An 18,029-nucleotide genomic window follows, 5' to 3' on the forward strand; every position below is an offset into this window, starting at 1 on the left:
AAAAATGCAAAAAATATATTTTCTGCATTTAAATAATTACAGCTCTCAATTAAATTATTATTATTATTTTAATTATAAATATATTTAGATAACATATTCAAATAATTTCGATATTCTCGAATAGAGAATAGATGAAACCTTACTGTCCCAAAAGCCAGCTGCAAGGAAACATAGACGGAATTCGAAAACATGCGGCTAATTATCAAGTCTTCAACTAGTACAGACATGCCACACGCCTATTACTCCACGGAATCCCGAACTCCAATAACTGTTTCATCCGGAGGCATTTAAGAAGACGTCACTCGTGTATCCCGTTACCGTATTTTCTTAACTAGACATCACCCCCGACGGGTGCCTACGGGCCCCTTCCGCCGTCTATAATGGTGTTACCCCGAGCTACGGTCTCCCGAGAGTGAACGTCGTGCTTTAACGTCGCTGAAAGATCAGAACTAGGGCGAATGATGTTGGTGACAGACGGACCAGGACGACACCTTCGGGAACGCGCGAAGAGAGAAACAGGCAAACCGACCAGTCCCTTAGTCCGGAAGAAGAGAACGCCGATTGTTTATCGTGAATCATTTCTCTTACACGAAACGATCCGCGAAAAGAAAGCTCTCGAAATTGGAAGTAACTACGTAAGATTAATGGTATCATAATGTATAGTACGATTGGCCGGAGTTGTAGCAAAATCAACAATTGAATCTACTAACTTATTAGTTAATGTCTTATTTAAAATAATTTTATATATAAATCAACTATAAGATCTCTTTATAAAATACATACATATATAATGTATGTATTGAAAGTATTTAGCAGTACAATGCGCGATGATGCAACATACAATATTGATGTATGTAAAATATAAATATATTTAAATTAATATCCAAAATAATCAATATTAGGAAAAATGATTATTGCTCGCATTTAACTTTTTATTCTTAATATTCCTTCAGTTTTTTCATAAATTCTTAATCTTTTAACATGTGTATTCTTCTCATTTTTTAATTATTTTTAATATTTAATACAAAATTATATAAATCATTCCATGTAAATTTTTTATCTCTAAATAAAATCTTTTTGTATGAAAACTTTAAAAAATTTGATAAATAAAAATCTCTCTCTACTTTTTGTATATTTACAATTTTAATAATTATATTTTTAAATATTGTTAAATATCGTACACATGCTAAATTTTATAAATACTTTATGTAAAATATTTTAAGCTTCTCAAATATACGATATGTAAAATATTGCATATACAGCCATGTCCAAAAATATTAAGCATCGTAACATTTTTTTATGAATCTTATCATCTATATAAAAATAAATAAAACTAAAAAGTTGTAAATAGAAATTTTAATATCTGCCTTGGATTACAAATTACTACATGTGTACAAAGTTAATGCTTGTTTTATACCTATATACTTTTATTTATGATTTTATTTTTAACTGATTCTCATTTATATTGATGGGAGTTTACAAACAATTGGGAAAAATTAAAGTGTAAGTAATAATTTTGACGTATAAAAGAAACATCGGTATCATATTTGAATGTTATAAATAATATTCAAAAATAATTCTTATAACTAATTTTTAAGTTTTTGTAACGTTATATTAATAAAAAATGCATTGCTTAAAATGTAAAATTATATATCTTCAAATTGCCCATTCATCCAGATTAAATTCATTTTCAGGTTACAGAATAACTCAAACTTTTTAAACAGCCGACACTTCAACATTTCTTTCTTTGTAGTTTGAAATCAACTTTAAAATATAAAAATATTTTTCTTCTGGTCATTTTTGTTTCAAAGTTATGAATTTTTATATGAAAATGTGTATTTCTGATGTTGTCGACTATAATTAATTACAACATTTATATGCAAACGTTTTTAATTAATGTTTAAAATATCAGATGTTTAATAATTTTGGACATGGATGTACATAATGTTACGTATTACTGACCGGTGCATGCATATCGGCGTATCCAGAATTTTTTTCCGGAAGGGAGGGGAGTTATCAATACTCTTATTACATAAACAACAAATTTTACATTATTGAATTTGTTTCTTTTTTTAGATATTTTAATGTTTAGAATGTCTATGACAAGCCATTTTACTTACTTTTTAATAGCGTAAAAGAAATGTTCTTTAATACAAATGTCTTTAAAACATTATCTCAAAAGTTATGTATCGACATAAAAATAATTCTGTATTTTTATTATGTCACGTCCATAATTTTAATTATTAATTTAAACTCATAATTTATTTAAACTCATGGAATTACTATTATGTTTGGACATAATTTTAATTATGTATTTAAACTCATAATTTTTTTAAGACACTTATTATTTAAAATATTTATATTAGAGAGCATTTCTTTTATGCTATTAAAAAATAAAATTTTGTTATAATTATCTCCTCGTCCTTAATTTTTCAAAAATATTTTTAAAAAATATTAAATATTGTAAATCACGTAACTTTTATTTTTTCTTGAAGAATGTATAGGTAAAACCAACAATTAAAAACAAAATATATATTTTTTAAATATTGCTATTATTATTACATATAAAATATTCATAATTATTTTCCTATAAAAAATTTTTTTTAAATTCAAATAAGATCATAGAAAAAATTTTTGTACGAAAAACAAATGGCAAATATTATAAAAAAGTGTAATAATAACCTATAAAAAAAGACGGAATAATAAAAATATAGAGATCATTCAATAAAATTTACAAAATTAAAGAATTATGTAGTAATTTTTTTCCCAAAATCAATTAATATGGCTGTAATAATATATTTTATATTTTACAGGACAACAAAAAATTTATTCAGAGTTAAAAGTAGTTTTATATTTAATAATTAAAAATAAAAAAATAAAAAAAATTTTAACGGGTTTAACCTCAAACTCTCCTACCCTCTGAATACGCCCAAAGGTGCATGGATCGCGATCGTGTTGATTTCGCGAGAAAACTGATTAAATCCAAAAGTAAATAACGGATAAATAAATTGGCTTACCCCATGGCTGCGTTATTTAATCGCTCCGCCGTCTCTGGGTCCTCTCCTCCTCCCTCGATTCGCCGATCCCGCCGACCCCGCCGTGGCTGCTCCTTCTCCATGGCGCCGCGCCGACCCGACGCGACACTCGCGAGAACGCGATTAATTACGATTCGCGCGAACGACTCTTTATACGCACCGGCGTCGATCACATCATAGGTACATACGCGACGCGAACTTTATCACGTTCAGGCGGAAAATTGATACGTGGCGAGAAGCGTACGCTCTCACGAGACCGTGGATCCGCCCGTGACACTCGTGACGTACCGCGACGGATGTATTCGCGAAAGGGAACTCGCGTGAATTACGCGGTCAACTTCACACGCCCGGGAGCAATGCCGCCGCGCTGCGACGCGATGCTACACCTGTTGCTCCAAACAGCACTTTTGCGCACTTTTCGCACTTGGCCTAACAAATAGCATTCACTCGCTGTCTTACAACGAATAGCATCGCGGATTATAACGCGAACGAACAAACGTATGGGCGAACGCGATAAAATGAAGGTTAAACGCTTACGGTTTACGGAATACCCGAAAACACGAGCGTCTCTCGCTTTGCCCGATTGCTCGTGCGACAAATCTCGGTCGAATGTCGCATGCATCTTGAGAAAGGCGCGTTTTAGGAATTCACCGACATACGAGCATCGAATCTGCGCTACGCGATGATCGAGCACAAAGACGCAATTGAATATGAGGCCCATAACGTTCGCACTCACCGATTAAACGCGTCGCGGCGAGTAGGCGGCCCGCCCGGCTCCTATCCACGACTCCACGTCACGTACACACGGCGACGAGAGTCGAGAGAGTCGAGAGAGTCGAGAGTGACGCGCGCCAACTTCACTGCGATGCCAACTCCGCGCGAGTCAAGTTAGCGTCTAATAATGCGACTGGCTGCCTGAAAATAGAAAATGATACTTTATAATTCCCACTCCTTGTACCGTTTCAATTCTTTTGAACAATTAGATCGTCCAAAAAACTGTTTTGAAATAATATGTAGTTATTGATTCACTATTGAACAGCTCATAATTGCTCAAGTTAATTAATTACCGCGATCCGCAAGAAATGTAGTCGTTTCCGCACTTGGTATAACAAATAGCATTCGCTCGCTATCTTATAACAAATAGCATCGCGGATTATAACGCGGACGGACAAACGTATGGGCGAACGTGATAAAATGAAGGTTAAACGCTTACGGTTTACGAAATAACCAAAAATACGAGCGTTTCTCGCTTTGTCCAATTGTTCGCACGACGGATCTCGGTTGATTGTCGCATGTATCTCGAGAAAGGCGCGTTTTAGGAATTCACCGACATACGAGCATCAAATCTGCGCCACGCGATGATCGAGCACAAAGACGCAATTGAATATGAGGCCCACAACGTTCGCACTCACCGATTAAACGCGTTGCGGCGAGTAGATCCGTCTCCTATCCACGACGACACGTCCACACAGCGACGAGAGAGACGAGAGTGACGCGCGCCAACTTCATTGTGATGTCAACACAACGCGAGTCAAGTTGTTTAATAACAATGTGCGATTAGCGCTATCTGAAAATAGAAAATAATATTATTATAATTCCCACTTCTTATACCGTATCAATTCTTTTGTATAAAATTTTTTTATCGCGCATTTAACGTTCATTCAAAAAATAAAGTTTTACTGATTGACTTTATTAATAAAGAGAGTAAGATTTATTTGAATTAATTTGTCGTTATTATTCCATATAAAATTTTGATATCTCGTAAAAAATAGAATTTATTTTATGATTTATTTCATAATTTATTTTAATAAGAAAGAAAATAATATTTAATGAGCGAGAAATGGAAAGATTAATTTTTTTCTCAATTTAATCTTAAAATGCTATTTATATTTTTCTTAACGCACAAATTAATGTAAATAAAATTTAATTAAATGTTATTTTAAGCTATCAAAATTTTAATAACAAAAATTATAAAAAACTTAAACCGCACTAAAAAAAAATTTATATATTTTTAACAAAGAAATCGAGTTTAAAGTTATGATATATTAATAATTATTACAGATTTTTTTCAGTGTAACACTTGAATAAAAATTTATCTACAGTATACTTCAAAATTAAAATCACATAATAATTCTTAAGATATTTTTCTCTTAAAATATGAAAATCTGAAATCTTTTATTTTTCAATCATAAAATAGAAATAAATGTTTACTTTTATTTAAATTTTTTATTAGACAATTCAATTTTTAAAAATATTTAATCAATAATTGAAATTTTTATCTGAAAAAATAATTTGTATACATATAATAAATTTATTATTAGTAATCACTTGTTTACATATCATTTTAAAGAATTTTTAAAATTGCTATTAATATTTACTATAAACTATTAAAAACTAATTTATAAAAATAAATTTTATTTGAAAAAAAAAATCCATCCTATATATTACATACAAGTTTTAATCTAATTGAGCTCATCTCCATATCTATCTAATGAATTTTGAAAGTAAATTTTACTACGAATCATCCATCATTCTGAACCTCTGCAAGCTTCTTTCCTAAAAAAAAAAGAAGTTTGCATTTTTCCGCTTCTTAGGTACATACATAATGCGATAAGAGCAGAGCAGCATGTACGCGGCCTTATAATGGATTTTTAAAAAATATACTTCAAAGAAAAAATACAAAAGTGCCAACAGAGAAGGGACGATATAATTAAAAAGCGGAGAAAATATAACTCGGGACGCAAACACTCCCGAGTTCAGTAAAATTACATAATACTGCAATAATCTTTTTTTCTTTAGCAATCTCGTATTTTTCTTGGTAATCCTACATCTCATCCCAAGAGTCCATCAAACGATATTATGATCTATTCTGATTGAAATAGAAAGATCTTTAACCATTTTTGAGAAAGCTATCGTATTATTTCTTTTCTGCATTTAATCGTCAAAACTGTTTGAAATGGATCAAGAACTTTAGAACTCTTTATGAAAGAGCCAGATGCTCTTGTTCAAAGAATAATACACTATCGGTTATATCGCAATTCTGAAAGCGGAATGCTAACTTCGTAAAGGTGCTGACATTAAGCAGAAGTAGCTGTTTTAACCGCGCCGGTAGTTGGCCTCATTCAGCATTGAACGGCACGAAGCGAATTCTGTAGTTTCAATTCCGGATAGTACGATGTTATATTCGTAATATCTGTACGATGTGTCGCCATCATAAGCGAAGTATACATAATAAAGTTGAGGAGGTGTAACTCATTGCCGCACGAGCGTCTTGGGAAATAGCTATTGCTGTTGGCTTGCTTTTGATGGCACGGTAGCGACAGCTAAATAGTCGATACCACTATTGCGAAACTATGCGACTGCTCGCAATAAAAACCTAAAGACGTTTATGTTTCTTCTCGTGTACTTCATTCTGATCTTACGACAATTTCATACGCGTTTCTCGGAGAAATACTTTGGGCGAAAATGTATTTCTTAAACTCGATCGCGCGTAAAGTATACCTCGACTAGAATCGAATTTGTTACGCTTGAAATCTGAAAGTCTCTCATTGCGCTTAAATGAGAGTCTCGTGCTATAGAGAAAATATTAACGACGACATCGTACGATCACATAAAATCAACAATACGTTATTTTCCTCGTTAAGAACTAGATATCGGCACAAGGGACAGATAATTATACTCCCCGTTGGTCGCAAATTCAACATCGAACAGAAAGAGAGCTAATCGAGTGAAAAAAGAAATGAATAAAAATATCGGCGCGTGACACACATTGCACATCGTAGAGAAGAAGAGCATGAAGACGCTATTTTAACGCATGCTGCACAATAATCAACCAAGCGTGATACGTGACGACGTCGCACCTTCTGAACACCGCTCGTACATACACAGCAACGGGTGTCCCGAAAGGGGTCGCCATAATTTACAGAAAGCGCGCAAACAGTCATTTAAACTCCAACACCGCTTCAGCCCCATTATCTTGGGGTTAAAGGTGGACCCCCGAAGAGCAGGCCGGCAAACGGCGGATACGAACAGTCGTTGGAACGGAGATAGAGCCGAGATCTCGCGCTACTGACTGTTCGGGGCCACAACGGGGAGAATCTAACAGCGAACTATAATGGGGTTTCGGCTTATCTCGCAGCCCTGAAAGTTTTCTCTCCGTGCGCGGTGGCACGGAGGAAGGGTTGAAACAGACGAAAGCGAATCGCGTAAGGCAGACGGGTAAGAGAGACGGGAAGATCGTCTGATGCGTGAGACCACATTAATTACCGCCACATCCCGAAGACCAACCACGTTCCCAACGTAACCGTCTCTGCCAGCCTGCGATTATGTCCAGATTGTGCGCCGCAACTCTCTTTCTCCCTCTCTCCGCTTTCCCGTATCGCAATCATATCTCTCTGGCCCTCTGTCTCCCTTTCGCGTTTTCTCACAGTCTACCCTATCTTCGTGTCACGCTGCTCGGATGTCGGAAATTTCAAACACTGCCGGTACAACTTTCTCCGTGATTAAGGAAGATCGCTTCTGCCTGACGCCAGATTCTACGCAACGGGTAGTCTGATTAATAATTCGCGGCATAGTACAAGGGGGAAAAGGGCGAGGTCCTACGGGTCTCCTCGTAGATTCGCTTTACCGGGAGTAGTTGCCGAACATCGGGTAACTGTCTTCCGTTACACGCGCGGAAGAACAAAACCGATCGCTGTCGTGTCGTCGGAAACTTCAAACACGCTCGACTAACTTTGCCGCAATTAAGGAGTGAACGGAGTAAATGGCGCAATTTTGGACGCTCTCCAGGGCAATGCGCGCTTCGAGTACAATAGTTGCTTGGTCGAGTGAGATATGGTCGATCAACTTTTTAAATTAGAAAATCGAGTTACATATGATTAGAAGACATATCACGAGCGCAAAGTAACGTCAAACGGGAACTTGAAATTGTGAGAAGCGAAAGGGACTGAGACGCATCAAATAAGATGCTGAACGCGAATTCCTCGAGTTACACGCACGAGTGTGCTGTATCCCGCGAGAACATTTGATACGATCCGCATCCGTATATATCCGTTCGTGGATGTCTGAGACACGTACACAAAACACGGGACCCTATCCCACTTTAAGGCGTTGTACTCTTGAGAACGGCGGCGGCGGTTGCAGTTTTCTCGCTGGTAGCTCGCCGAGAGAGCGAGAGGTGAGAGAGGAGGGAAATGCGGAAAAACAGTCACGTTTATCATGGAGCTCGGGAAACAGAGTAGCGCGAGAAGCGGATGTGCAGGAGGTATAAGCGTAGGAGAATGGCCTACGCGTAAGAATAAAGTGCTATAATGTACAATGTCTCTCGTTCCTCGCCATAAAGAAGAATGCTAAATGTCTGGCTGCGCGGGAGCACTCGACACAATGATTTCATTACGTAAAGTTCGTACGAAACATAAGCCATGCGGTGGCATCCTTTATTTATTCGTTGTTTGTAATCAGTTATTAACACTTAATGCACACCTTTGTTTTCTGCTCCCTTATAGCATCCCATGGGTCATTCGTGTCGTCTTTAATTTTTATCTTTTACAAGCATTTAAAAATTATTAAGTGATTTTTACATATATTTTAACTTTCTAGAAAAAATCTGTATAGACGTTAATTTTGTAAAATGTGTATACAAATGTCGTAACTAATTAACCAATTAAGATTAGAGAAAGGCATGTTTTCATATAAAAATTATAACTTTGAAACAAAACTGACTTAAGAAATAATACTTTTATATCTTAAGGTGGACATTTGAAATTATAAAAACAAAAATAATTCCAATGTTGGCTGTCTGAAACATTGAATTACTCAGTAACCTGAAAATAATATCTTTTAATATGCATAAAGCGGTAAATTGAAGGTATATCGCATTTATATTTTAAACAATGCATTTTTTCTATTAATATAACATTACATTTTTACAAAAATTTAAAACTTATTACAAGAAACATCTTTGAATATTACAATATTCAATGCAAATATAATAACGATGTTTCTCACATTTTAGCTCAGAATTATGGCTTAAATTCAAATTTTCTTCATAATTCGTGAAATCATTGTAATATAAAAACAACTATAATAGTTGAAAATAATACTAATTTTTTTATGAAGAACACAAATTGTACGAATCAAGAATGTACAAGTATGTGCATTAAATATTAAAATATGATCGTAATTAATGAATTGTAATAATTTATCAACTGTAAGATACAATCAAGTGGCAAATTGTGGATTGTGCATAACGAAGAAATCATCGTTTTATCCTTTTTTCCATTTATTCGAGAAATTCCCACCTAAAAGTACCTATTTTATAAGCAAAATAAATTTAAAAAAATTATATAACCAAAAAGTAAAAATAGTCACACTTGATGTTTTTGAATTTAAAGCAATGTTAATGCGCTCAAATAAGAAAGATCGCAAAGTGAAATATAAATGTATGTGATGTACACACACGCACACACGCACGCACGCACGCACGCACGCACGCACGCACGCACGCACACGCCACACACACGCACGCGCGCACGCACACAGCACACGCACGCACACACACACACACACACACACACACACACACACACACACACACACACACACACACACACACACACACATATATATATATGCACACACAACCATGCAGAAAGAGAAACTAGCTACCAGTGACTCTGACACTCTAGAGTGGATTTGCGATAGCTGCAATGCTCGAGAAAATAAACCGGTTTATCATTGAACTTTTATATATATGGTATAATATGCTCTCTAAAGTGGTATCAGTTATTCACTCAATTATTCACTGAAAGACAGTGAATAATCACAGTAAATTCACAGTTACAAGTATAGCACCGTAAATCAGTGAAATTACATGGATTCATATAAAGAGTATTATAAATACTTACTATACATATATTTGTAAAGAAAAGAAAGTTGACAGCAATAGAGTAATCAAATTTACTGTGTAGAATTACCGAAGAAATAAACTTTTCTCTCATAAAAATTTAATTATCAAAATGGCTAATATAATTCTCTTATTTTCTCGTGAATTAAATGTTCATGTAGTAATAATGCTATAAAGCTATAGTGCTCTCTTGTTAAATAGTAGACATAAAACAGAAAATAATGTAAATATAAGAGAGCTACGAGATTCGCCGGGAAAGGGCGTAGTACGCCCAGGAAAGTGCCGAGGCCCGGTCGACGTGTCCGTCTTTTTCCACTGCGAGGCGACGCAGTAGAAATCGACGAGTTTGCGCGACAAGGGTGCACTCGTAGCGCGCAGAAGCAGAGCAGACCACGCTGGTACATGCGCAATGGTGTATTGATCCTGCGAATTTCAGATGCACGTACCAGCATCCCAGTGGTCCAGCGGCTGTACACAATGTCATTTCTGCTCGACGTTCTTCCGGCGTTTCGCGAGCGAAACGATCCGCGCGAGTAATGAGAGCCGGACCGGAGTCCGCCCGGGGTATCGCCGACTGATAAACGCGCGCCGGAGATCGAACGCTCAGATTTACGACAGATTATGATACACAAGAGGGACGCGGGATAAAAGCGCCGTATTTAGAGAACGAGTAACGAGGAATCCGGGAATCCGTGCAGGCCGAAGCGCAAGTATGTCACGACCGTTTAGATTATGTTCGATATACATGCACGGCTTCAATATTCGATATATATGTAGCTGTTTGGTGAACGAAATCGATAAACGTTGTAAAAATATAGACGCCATGAGTAGTTTTCGGAACGTAATTTCCGTTTCTGAATAAACCTTTCCTGTGAATAATTATAGTGTAAGAGCGACAACAATTGCACATCATTTGAATTTATGCTCAAATATTGCAAAAAATAACGGTATTGTGCTGAATATTTGTTGAGACTTCATTTTATGAAATAATGTACTTTCTGAGCTTATATGTTTGCGAACGTATTTATATAGTCAAATTTTTACAATTAATATCCGTGAGTTATATTAATTTATGTTATCAGTACAATTCTAACAGAAGAATTGTGCTACTCGAATAGTTCAAATTATTACGAGTTTAAATCCGTTATCAATAAGCTCGCAGTTTTCACTTTGCATATTAATTTCTCAATAAAGATTTGATACACCAAAGTACTTCTCGTAAAAATTAATACCGACAGACGGCTGTACTTAATGCAACAGGTTCATAATTCTACAACTAACAACTCGCAAAGCTCAGTTAAGCTATCGACATAGCGTTGTAACTACTAATTAAATTAAATTAAAAGTAGCTTCAGTCAAGATAATTGAGAAAAATATGTGAATGACAGTTAAATAAAATAAAACATCATAAATGTAGAATAATCCCAACTATTATATAAAAATTTTTAGTATTTTGCTTTCTGGATAACAAATCATTTTATGTCAGTTTATAGAATATAGTTGTAAAAATATGCAGTAAAAAAACCTAAATAGAAGAAAATTTGTGCAGTATTATAATAAATATAATAATTAATGTTTCAAGTATTAAATCTGATCACTTTTAATTTCATAAATCTGTGAACAAAAAATCAGGTAACCACATGTCGGTTTATTAATATTTTTGTGCAGGATGCTTTTGATGAGCCTAATCTAATCGCACGTTTGATCACAAAGCAAAATGATGTTCTCTCTAATCATCCTGATCCTTTCGGTGGGAATTTGCTACAGCAATCCAGACGCTAAGAGACTTTACGATGATCTGCTCTCAAATTATAATCGATTGATTCGACCTGTATCCAACAATACTGACACTGTTGTCGTGAAATTAGGGCTCCGTCTCTCGCAGCTGATAGACCTCGTACGTAATATATATTTTTTGCAACAAACATATAATTTTGTTATTATCAAAAATTGTATTAATAAATTAATATGTAATACATATGTAAATTACATCCATATGATACCTCCAGCTGATACAGAGCTCCCTCTAACGAAACTATTCGTCATTTGCAGAATTTAAAGGATCAAATCTTAACAACGAACGTCTGGTTAGAGCATGTAAGTGTTAAATTACATGAAAAAATTTCAACAATTTTTACTTGCTGTCAAGACTACAAGTGAATAGATCAACATGACCGAAACTGAATTAATAATTTCAGGAATGGCAAGATCATAAATTCCAGTGGGATCCCTTCGAATACGGTGGTGTCACTGAACTCTACGTGCCCAGCGAGCATATATGGCTGCCCGACATTGTACTTTATAACAAGTACGTGATGCTGTGTGCTGTAGTATCGCTTTATCTCTTTTACGATTATCGCGATCAGAAAATATAAGCACGCTGTGCATGATGTACTGCAAATTGTATTTCTAGTTTTATTGATTCATCCAAATATTGTGAATTATATCCATATTTAAAAATTTTTACAAACAATATCGAATCGAAATAATGAGTCTCATTTTCAGCGCGGACGGAGAATATGGTGTGACGACAATGACTAAGGCCATTTTGCATTATACTGGCAAGGTGCTTTGGACTCCTCCAGCAATTTTCAAATCCTCCTGTGAAATAGACGTTAGATACTTTCCCTTCGATCAGCAAACCTGTTTTATGAAATTCGGCTCGTGGACGTACGATGGTTTCCAAGTAAGTAAAAATCTATTATTTTAATAGAACAAATACAAAGTAATTGTAAAATTATTAATCAGATCAGATAAAAGCTTAAAACTGTACAAGAATTTTGTAATCATATATGCTTACAAGTTTGCACGAATAGAAACATGAAATTATACAAACGGTATACATGTACGCAATAATTACAACTACTACTAGTATAATACGTACTGTTTTGAAAGACAAAGCATATTAATTAAAAGATCTGTAGTGCGTCACTCATTTAAAAATATTTTCTTCAGATCGACTTAAAGCACATTAATCAAAATGTGGGCGACAAGGTCGAAGTAGGTATCGACTTGCGAGAATATTATCCAAGTGTAGAATGGGATATATTGGGCGTTCCGGCAGAACGACATAAAAAATACTACCCATGTTGTCTCGAGCCCTATCCCGACATTTTCTTCAACATAACTTTACGTCGAAAAACACTGTTCTACACGGTGAATCTTATAGTGCCGTGCGTCAGCATCTCTTACCTGTCGATTTTGGCCTTCTATTTGCCGGCCGATTCCGGAGAGAAGATCGCGCTCTGCATCAATATCTTGCTATCGCAGACTATGTTCTTCTTATTGATATCTGAGATTATACCATCCACGTCGCTAGCACTACCGTTGCTCGGCAAATATCTACTCTTCACGATGATACTAGTTGCGTTTTCAGTCGTGGTAACGATCATTATTCTGAACGTGCACTATCGCAAACCGAGCACCCATAAGATGGCACCTTGGGTGAGAAAGATCTTCATCAGAAGATTGCCGAAGCTACTTCTGATGAGGGTGCCCGATGATCTTCTCAGTGATCTCGCCGCGCACAAGATACATGGAAGAGGAAGATCGGGAAAGAAGAGCAAGTTCAATGCTGCTATCTCAGCTGCGGCGCAATCATCATCGGTAATATCTTCACCGGATTCTGCACGTCATCATCGAATCGACGGTATGATTTCTTTAAATAGAGTAACGGATCTTTAATTATTATTTATATGCATTAATTTTAATTTTACTATCTTAATTTTAATTTTATTATTCACACATGCATTTTACATCTTTAGTCTAATAATTAAAATTAATATTGTTCACGCAATATTATAAGAAAAATATCAATGCATATAACAACGTGTTTGATACATATATATTTTTCACATTATAAAATTACAAAAAAAAATCATTATATATAGTTATCGGCATTTCAGGCTGCAACGGTTTACACAGGACAACTGCCCATAACCGATTCCTAGTAGGCAGTTTAGGATACAACGGGCTTCCAACAGTTATGTCTGGTCTTGACGAGTCATTAAGCGATGTAACGCCAAAGAAAAAATATCCCTTTGAACTGGAAAAGGCTTTGCACAATGTTATGTTCATTCAGCACCACATACAACGCCAGGATGAATTCAATGCAGTAAGCACTTTTAAAAATTGGGTAAAACACAAATAAAAAGGAAAAATAACAAATAATAATTATATAATGCAAGCATACAAAAGAAAACATTTAATATTTTAAAAAAGAAATGCATTTAATAATTATTTTCAAAGATTCAAAAAATATTATGAAAAAATCGATAAAACCGGCGTGTATGAAAGAAACTAAAAATTTTATGGTACAGAGAAAAAATTTGTTTAAAATTATTACTCTCTTCAATAGTTACACATCTCCGTGTTATTTCTCGTTTAGATATATTACATTCTACCCGGCATTATTAATTATTGTGTTCTCCGTTATGTCATCGCAGGAAGATCAAGATTGGGGTTTCGTCGCAATGGTTATCGATCGCCTCTTTCTGTGGATATTCTCAATAGCTTCAATAGCCGGAACCTTCGCTATTCTATGCGAAGCACCGGCACTCTACGATGACACGAAACCGATCGATACGGAATATTCCAATGTTGCTCAACAGCAATTTCTCCCACCCGGTCAGGAGTTATTGAAGACTATCGTATAGTAGATGTATCGTATTCGTTAGGACACGCGCGATGTGTTTCTAATGTATTATCAACATGAAAGGGAAGCAGCGAACTGTCTTTCCGAGTATAGCAAAGTTGTGATAGGTCATGGCCGTGGAACCGAAGAAACATCTCCAAATGCGAAACGTAGTTCGCAATCGTTCATTATATATATATATATAACGATTCGTACTCGAATATTCAAATTATATCTAGATAAATTACGATCTTCAATTTTAAGACGTATATATGGAATATAGTTAATGCTAGTATATATTCGGTTCTAGGAACTGGCCTAATGATATAAACGTGATTAATTCCGAAACTGACAATTCGCTAGCTTGCCTCGTGAGCGATGATTACAACACGATTATATTCCCGAAAGAAATTGTTTTTGTATCTACTATTATACGCGCAAATAGTGCGCGACTCGTTCTTTGATAATAACGTCTATTGATGTTCGCAATGTTACAGCAGAAGACTTCACGATAGATATTATTTGTAAAATTTTTGGTAACGTTAGTTACACAGACGATATTGTATAACGGTGATATCTTATCCGCACACCAAAATCTAACTATGTATAAGATAATTTTCATGCTCCAATTAATATCTTCCTAAAGAGCAATCGATTCATATATGTAGCGTAGTTTTTCGATAAATTATAAACAGGACTTTTTTTATTACGAGACATATATGTGTGTGTGTGTGTGTGTGTGTGTGTGTGTGTGTGTGTGTATATGTATATATACACTCAAATTTGTTCGATATACTGATGTGCACATTGAAAGCTAAAATAAAAGTTTTAAAAATTAAACCTTAATTAAGTCTTTCTTTAATTAAATATAAACACGTGATATATACATCTTAATCTGATAAATATAAACGCATTTGTAACTGAATGTTTTTTTATTTCCTACATTATACAAAAGTTATATGATACAATACTTGCATCAATATGTGCGAAATAAACGTAAAATAGATAAGAAAAAACACATTTTTACGCAGACTAGTATAATATCTTATTATTAATGCCTAAATTTAAAATTATATACTTGTTTATGAGTTAAATAAAAGAATTAGAACAGTGAAAGATTTCAGTCGAAAACAAATGTAGAAATATGCTACACGTTAATTAAAACTAAAGAACATACCGAAAATCAAAATCTGTAAATTAATAAAAATTATTTCATCAAAAATAGAAAATTGATAAAAATCGTGACTCAATTATTGTTTTAATTATTTATTAAAAACCCAATACAAATTTTTAAAAATCAAATGCTCTCAGATTTAATTACTTAATTTTTTACTAATTATTTATTTAATTATGTAATTAAAGAATCGCACTGACTTGTAAAAACATTCGATTTCTAATTTATATTAGAATTGCACTGGAAAAAAATGTTAGAATAGCAATAGAAGAACCCTAAAAATAAGGAGTTTTATAGAAACATTATAAAAGAATTCGTTAACAAGTGAATAAAAACAAGAAATTATTAATTGAGGATGATCATAATTATACACGAAGATACTAGAAAACGGGTTCATTTAGGACAGTACAGCTCCCTGAGTTGTTCCGATCTACACAAGACCAGATTTAATAAGGATATTAATTGAATTTAAAAAGAAAAACAGGGTTTAAAAAGAAAAACTTGATTACATAGATCGAGGAAGAGGAACGAAAAAAATGCTTCGTTATTACTATTCTATCTTACATTTCTACAAAAACTTTAATTTTTCACTGTCAAACATTTCTTGTGAATTCTCTGGTATTTTCCAGTACTACATATTCAAGTAACAAGGTTCTTCTTAAAGGACTCGCTGAATAAACAAGAATAATAATTATAATTACTTACTCTTACTATATTATGTATACCGTGCTATTTACTGCTCTCGTATTCTGGCACTATAGAAGACATAATTTTTAACAAATGCATCGCAACGAATAATAAAACGTACGTAAGCTACTATTTAATATAAGGTAATTCAATAAAATCAAAATACATCCTGAAAATATAAGAAAAGACATGCTGTGAAAATTGCATCGTATAAAATGGTTTCACAAAGTTATTATTTGATACATAATCTATTTAAAATTATAAGATTATTTCTTTGAAACTGAAATAAAAATAAATATTATTTGGTGAATAAATTTTAAATTTCAAAAAATAATTGATTAAATATGTTTTGAATCGTATGATTAATTAATTTACCTGTAATTATATACAACTCCTGTTATTGGTCATTAATTGCTAAACATTTAACTAAGTATGAAAGTTATTAACAATGATTGATATGAAGATAACAGAAAAATAGATATAAAAAAATACAGTTATATATAGAAATTCACAAATTATAAAATGGTTAAATATATATATATCCATTTTATAATTTGTAAATTTCTACAAAGCAGTGTTCCTCAATTAATAAAGCATTGCTCATTTTATAAGGTTTGTAAAATGTTATCGCTAGAAAATAATTTTTAAAAAATCAACAAGTATTTCGTAAAAAACTTTCTTTAGAATTCTTGTTGAATGTTATATTATAATTCTAAACCGTAATACTAATTTAATACTGCTTGAGAAACAAATTTTTTTTCTGTAACTATGAAACTTTAAAAAAATAAAAGATAAGTATAAAATGAGAAATTCAAATCATTGAGAAATACTATATTTTTGGAACTTTTCTTCATCAAACTCGCTCGTTGTGGAATGTTATCTGTTTGGCTATCTGGTATATAGGCAAAATTATGTCATAATGTGATATGTAAAATAAGAGCAATAATGCACAGGTCAATTTTTTCCCCTTATTCAACTTATCATAGATTTTGAAATTTGTAATCGATAAGTGCATACATCACAATCATTGACATTTCAATAAGGCTTTACGCCATTATAAATTTGTGTGCCTACAGTACAAATATACCTCTGCAGTCTTAATATAAATATATCATTAAAATCAAATTAAATAATAAAGTCATAGACTTATTATATCTTCACAATGTCTTCACAGACAGGAAGAATTATCAAGAACATATTATTACCATTGCAATTTAGAATATAAAGCTATTATACATATAACTTGTAGTTTCATATACCGATGACTATTCTTAAATGTAAATACTGTATAATCGATTAACAAATGGAAAAAAAGGCAAAAGATAAAAGACAAAATATTTAAAAAATTTGTTCATAAAATGTTAATTTTATAAACAATCTTGAATAAAGAAATTAACATTTTATAAAAAAAAATAAAAAAATATATATATAAATTTTCAAAAAAGCCTGGAAAATCTATCAATAATTAATATAACATTTAAATTGTATATTGATTTTTTTTCTAAAAAAGATTTTTCAGTAAAACGTGGAAGACACTGCTAGATTTCTGAAGTATTATAAGAGAACAAAAGACGAAAAGTTTGAAAAGTTTATGGA

At 33.4% G+C, this 18,029-nt stretch overlaps 1 protein-coding gene across 1 annotated transcript; it reads left to right on the top strand.

Annotated features, from left to right (window-relative positions):
* The first annotated feature begins 10,378 nt into the window (after positions 1 to 10,378).
* LOC105200477 (acetylcholine receptor subunit alpha-L1) lies at positions 10,379 to 15,493 on the top strand. The gene is made up of 8 exons (XM_011168049.3): positions 10,379 to 10,649; positions 11,608 to 11,836; positions 11,992 to 12,036; positions 12,138 to 12,247; positions 12,445 to 12,625; positions 12,895 to 13,588; positions 13,845 to 14,053; positions 14,385 to 15,493. The coding sequence occupies exons 2-8, from the start codon at positions 11,657 to 11,659 to the stop codon at positions 14,592 to 14,594; spliced, it is 1,629 nt and encodes a 542-aa protein (XP_011166351.1). The 5' UTR covers positions 10,379 to 10,649; positions 11,608 to 11,656; the 3' UTR covers positions 14,595 to 15,493.
* Positions 15,494 to 18,029: the final 2,536 nt, after the last annotated feature.

The sequence above is a fragment of the Solenopsis invicta genome, chromosome 6 (genome assembly GCF_016802725.1).
Source record: "Solenopsis invicta isolate M01_SB chromosome 6, UNIL_Sinv_3.0, whole genome shotgun sequence".
Lineage (NCBI taxonomy): Eukaryota > Metazoa > Arthropoda > Insecta > Hymenoptera > Formicidae > Solenopsis > Solenopsis invicta.

Bases quoted from the DNA above. Each gene is read 5' to 3' on its own strand.
- LOC105200477 (XM_011168049.3), top strand. From the start codon at position 11,657: ATGATGTTCTCTCTAATCATCCTGATCCTTTCGGTGGGAATTTGCTAC. The intron at 11,837-11,991 runs GTACGTAATATA...CGTCATTTGCAG, and splicing joins TCTCGCAGCTGATAGACCTC to AATTTAAAGGATCAAATCTT. The intron at 14,054-14,384 runs GTAAGCACTTTT...ATGTCATCGCAG, and splicing joins GCCAGGATGAATTCAATGCA to GAAGATCAAGATTGGGGTTT.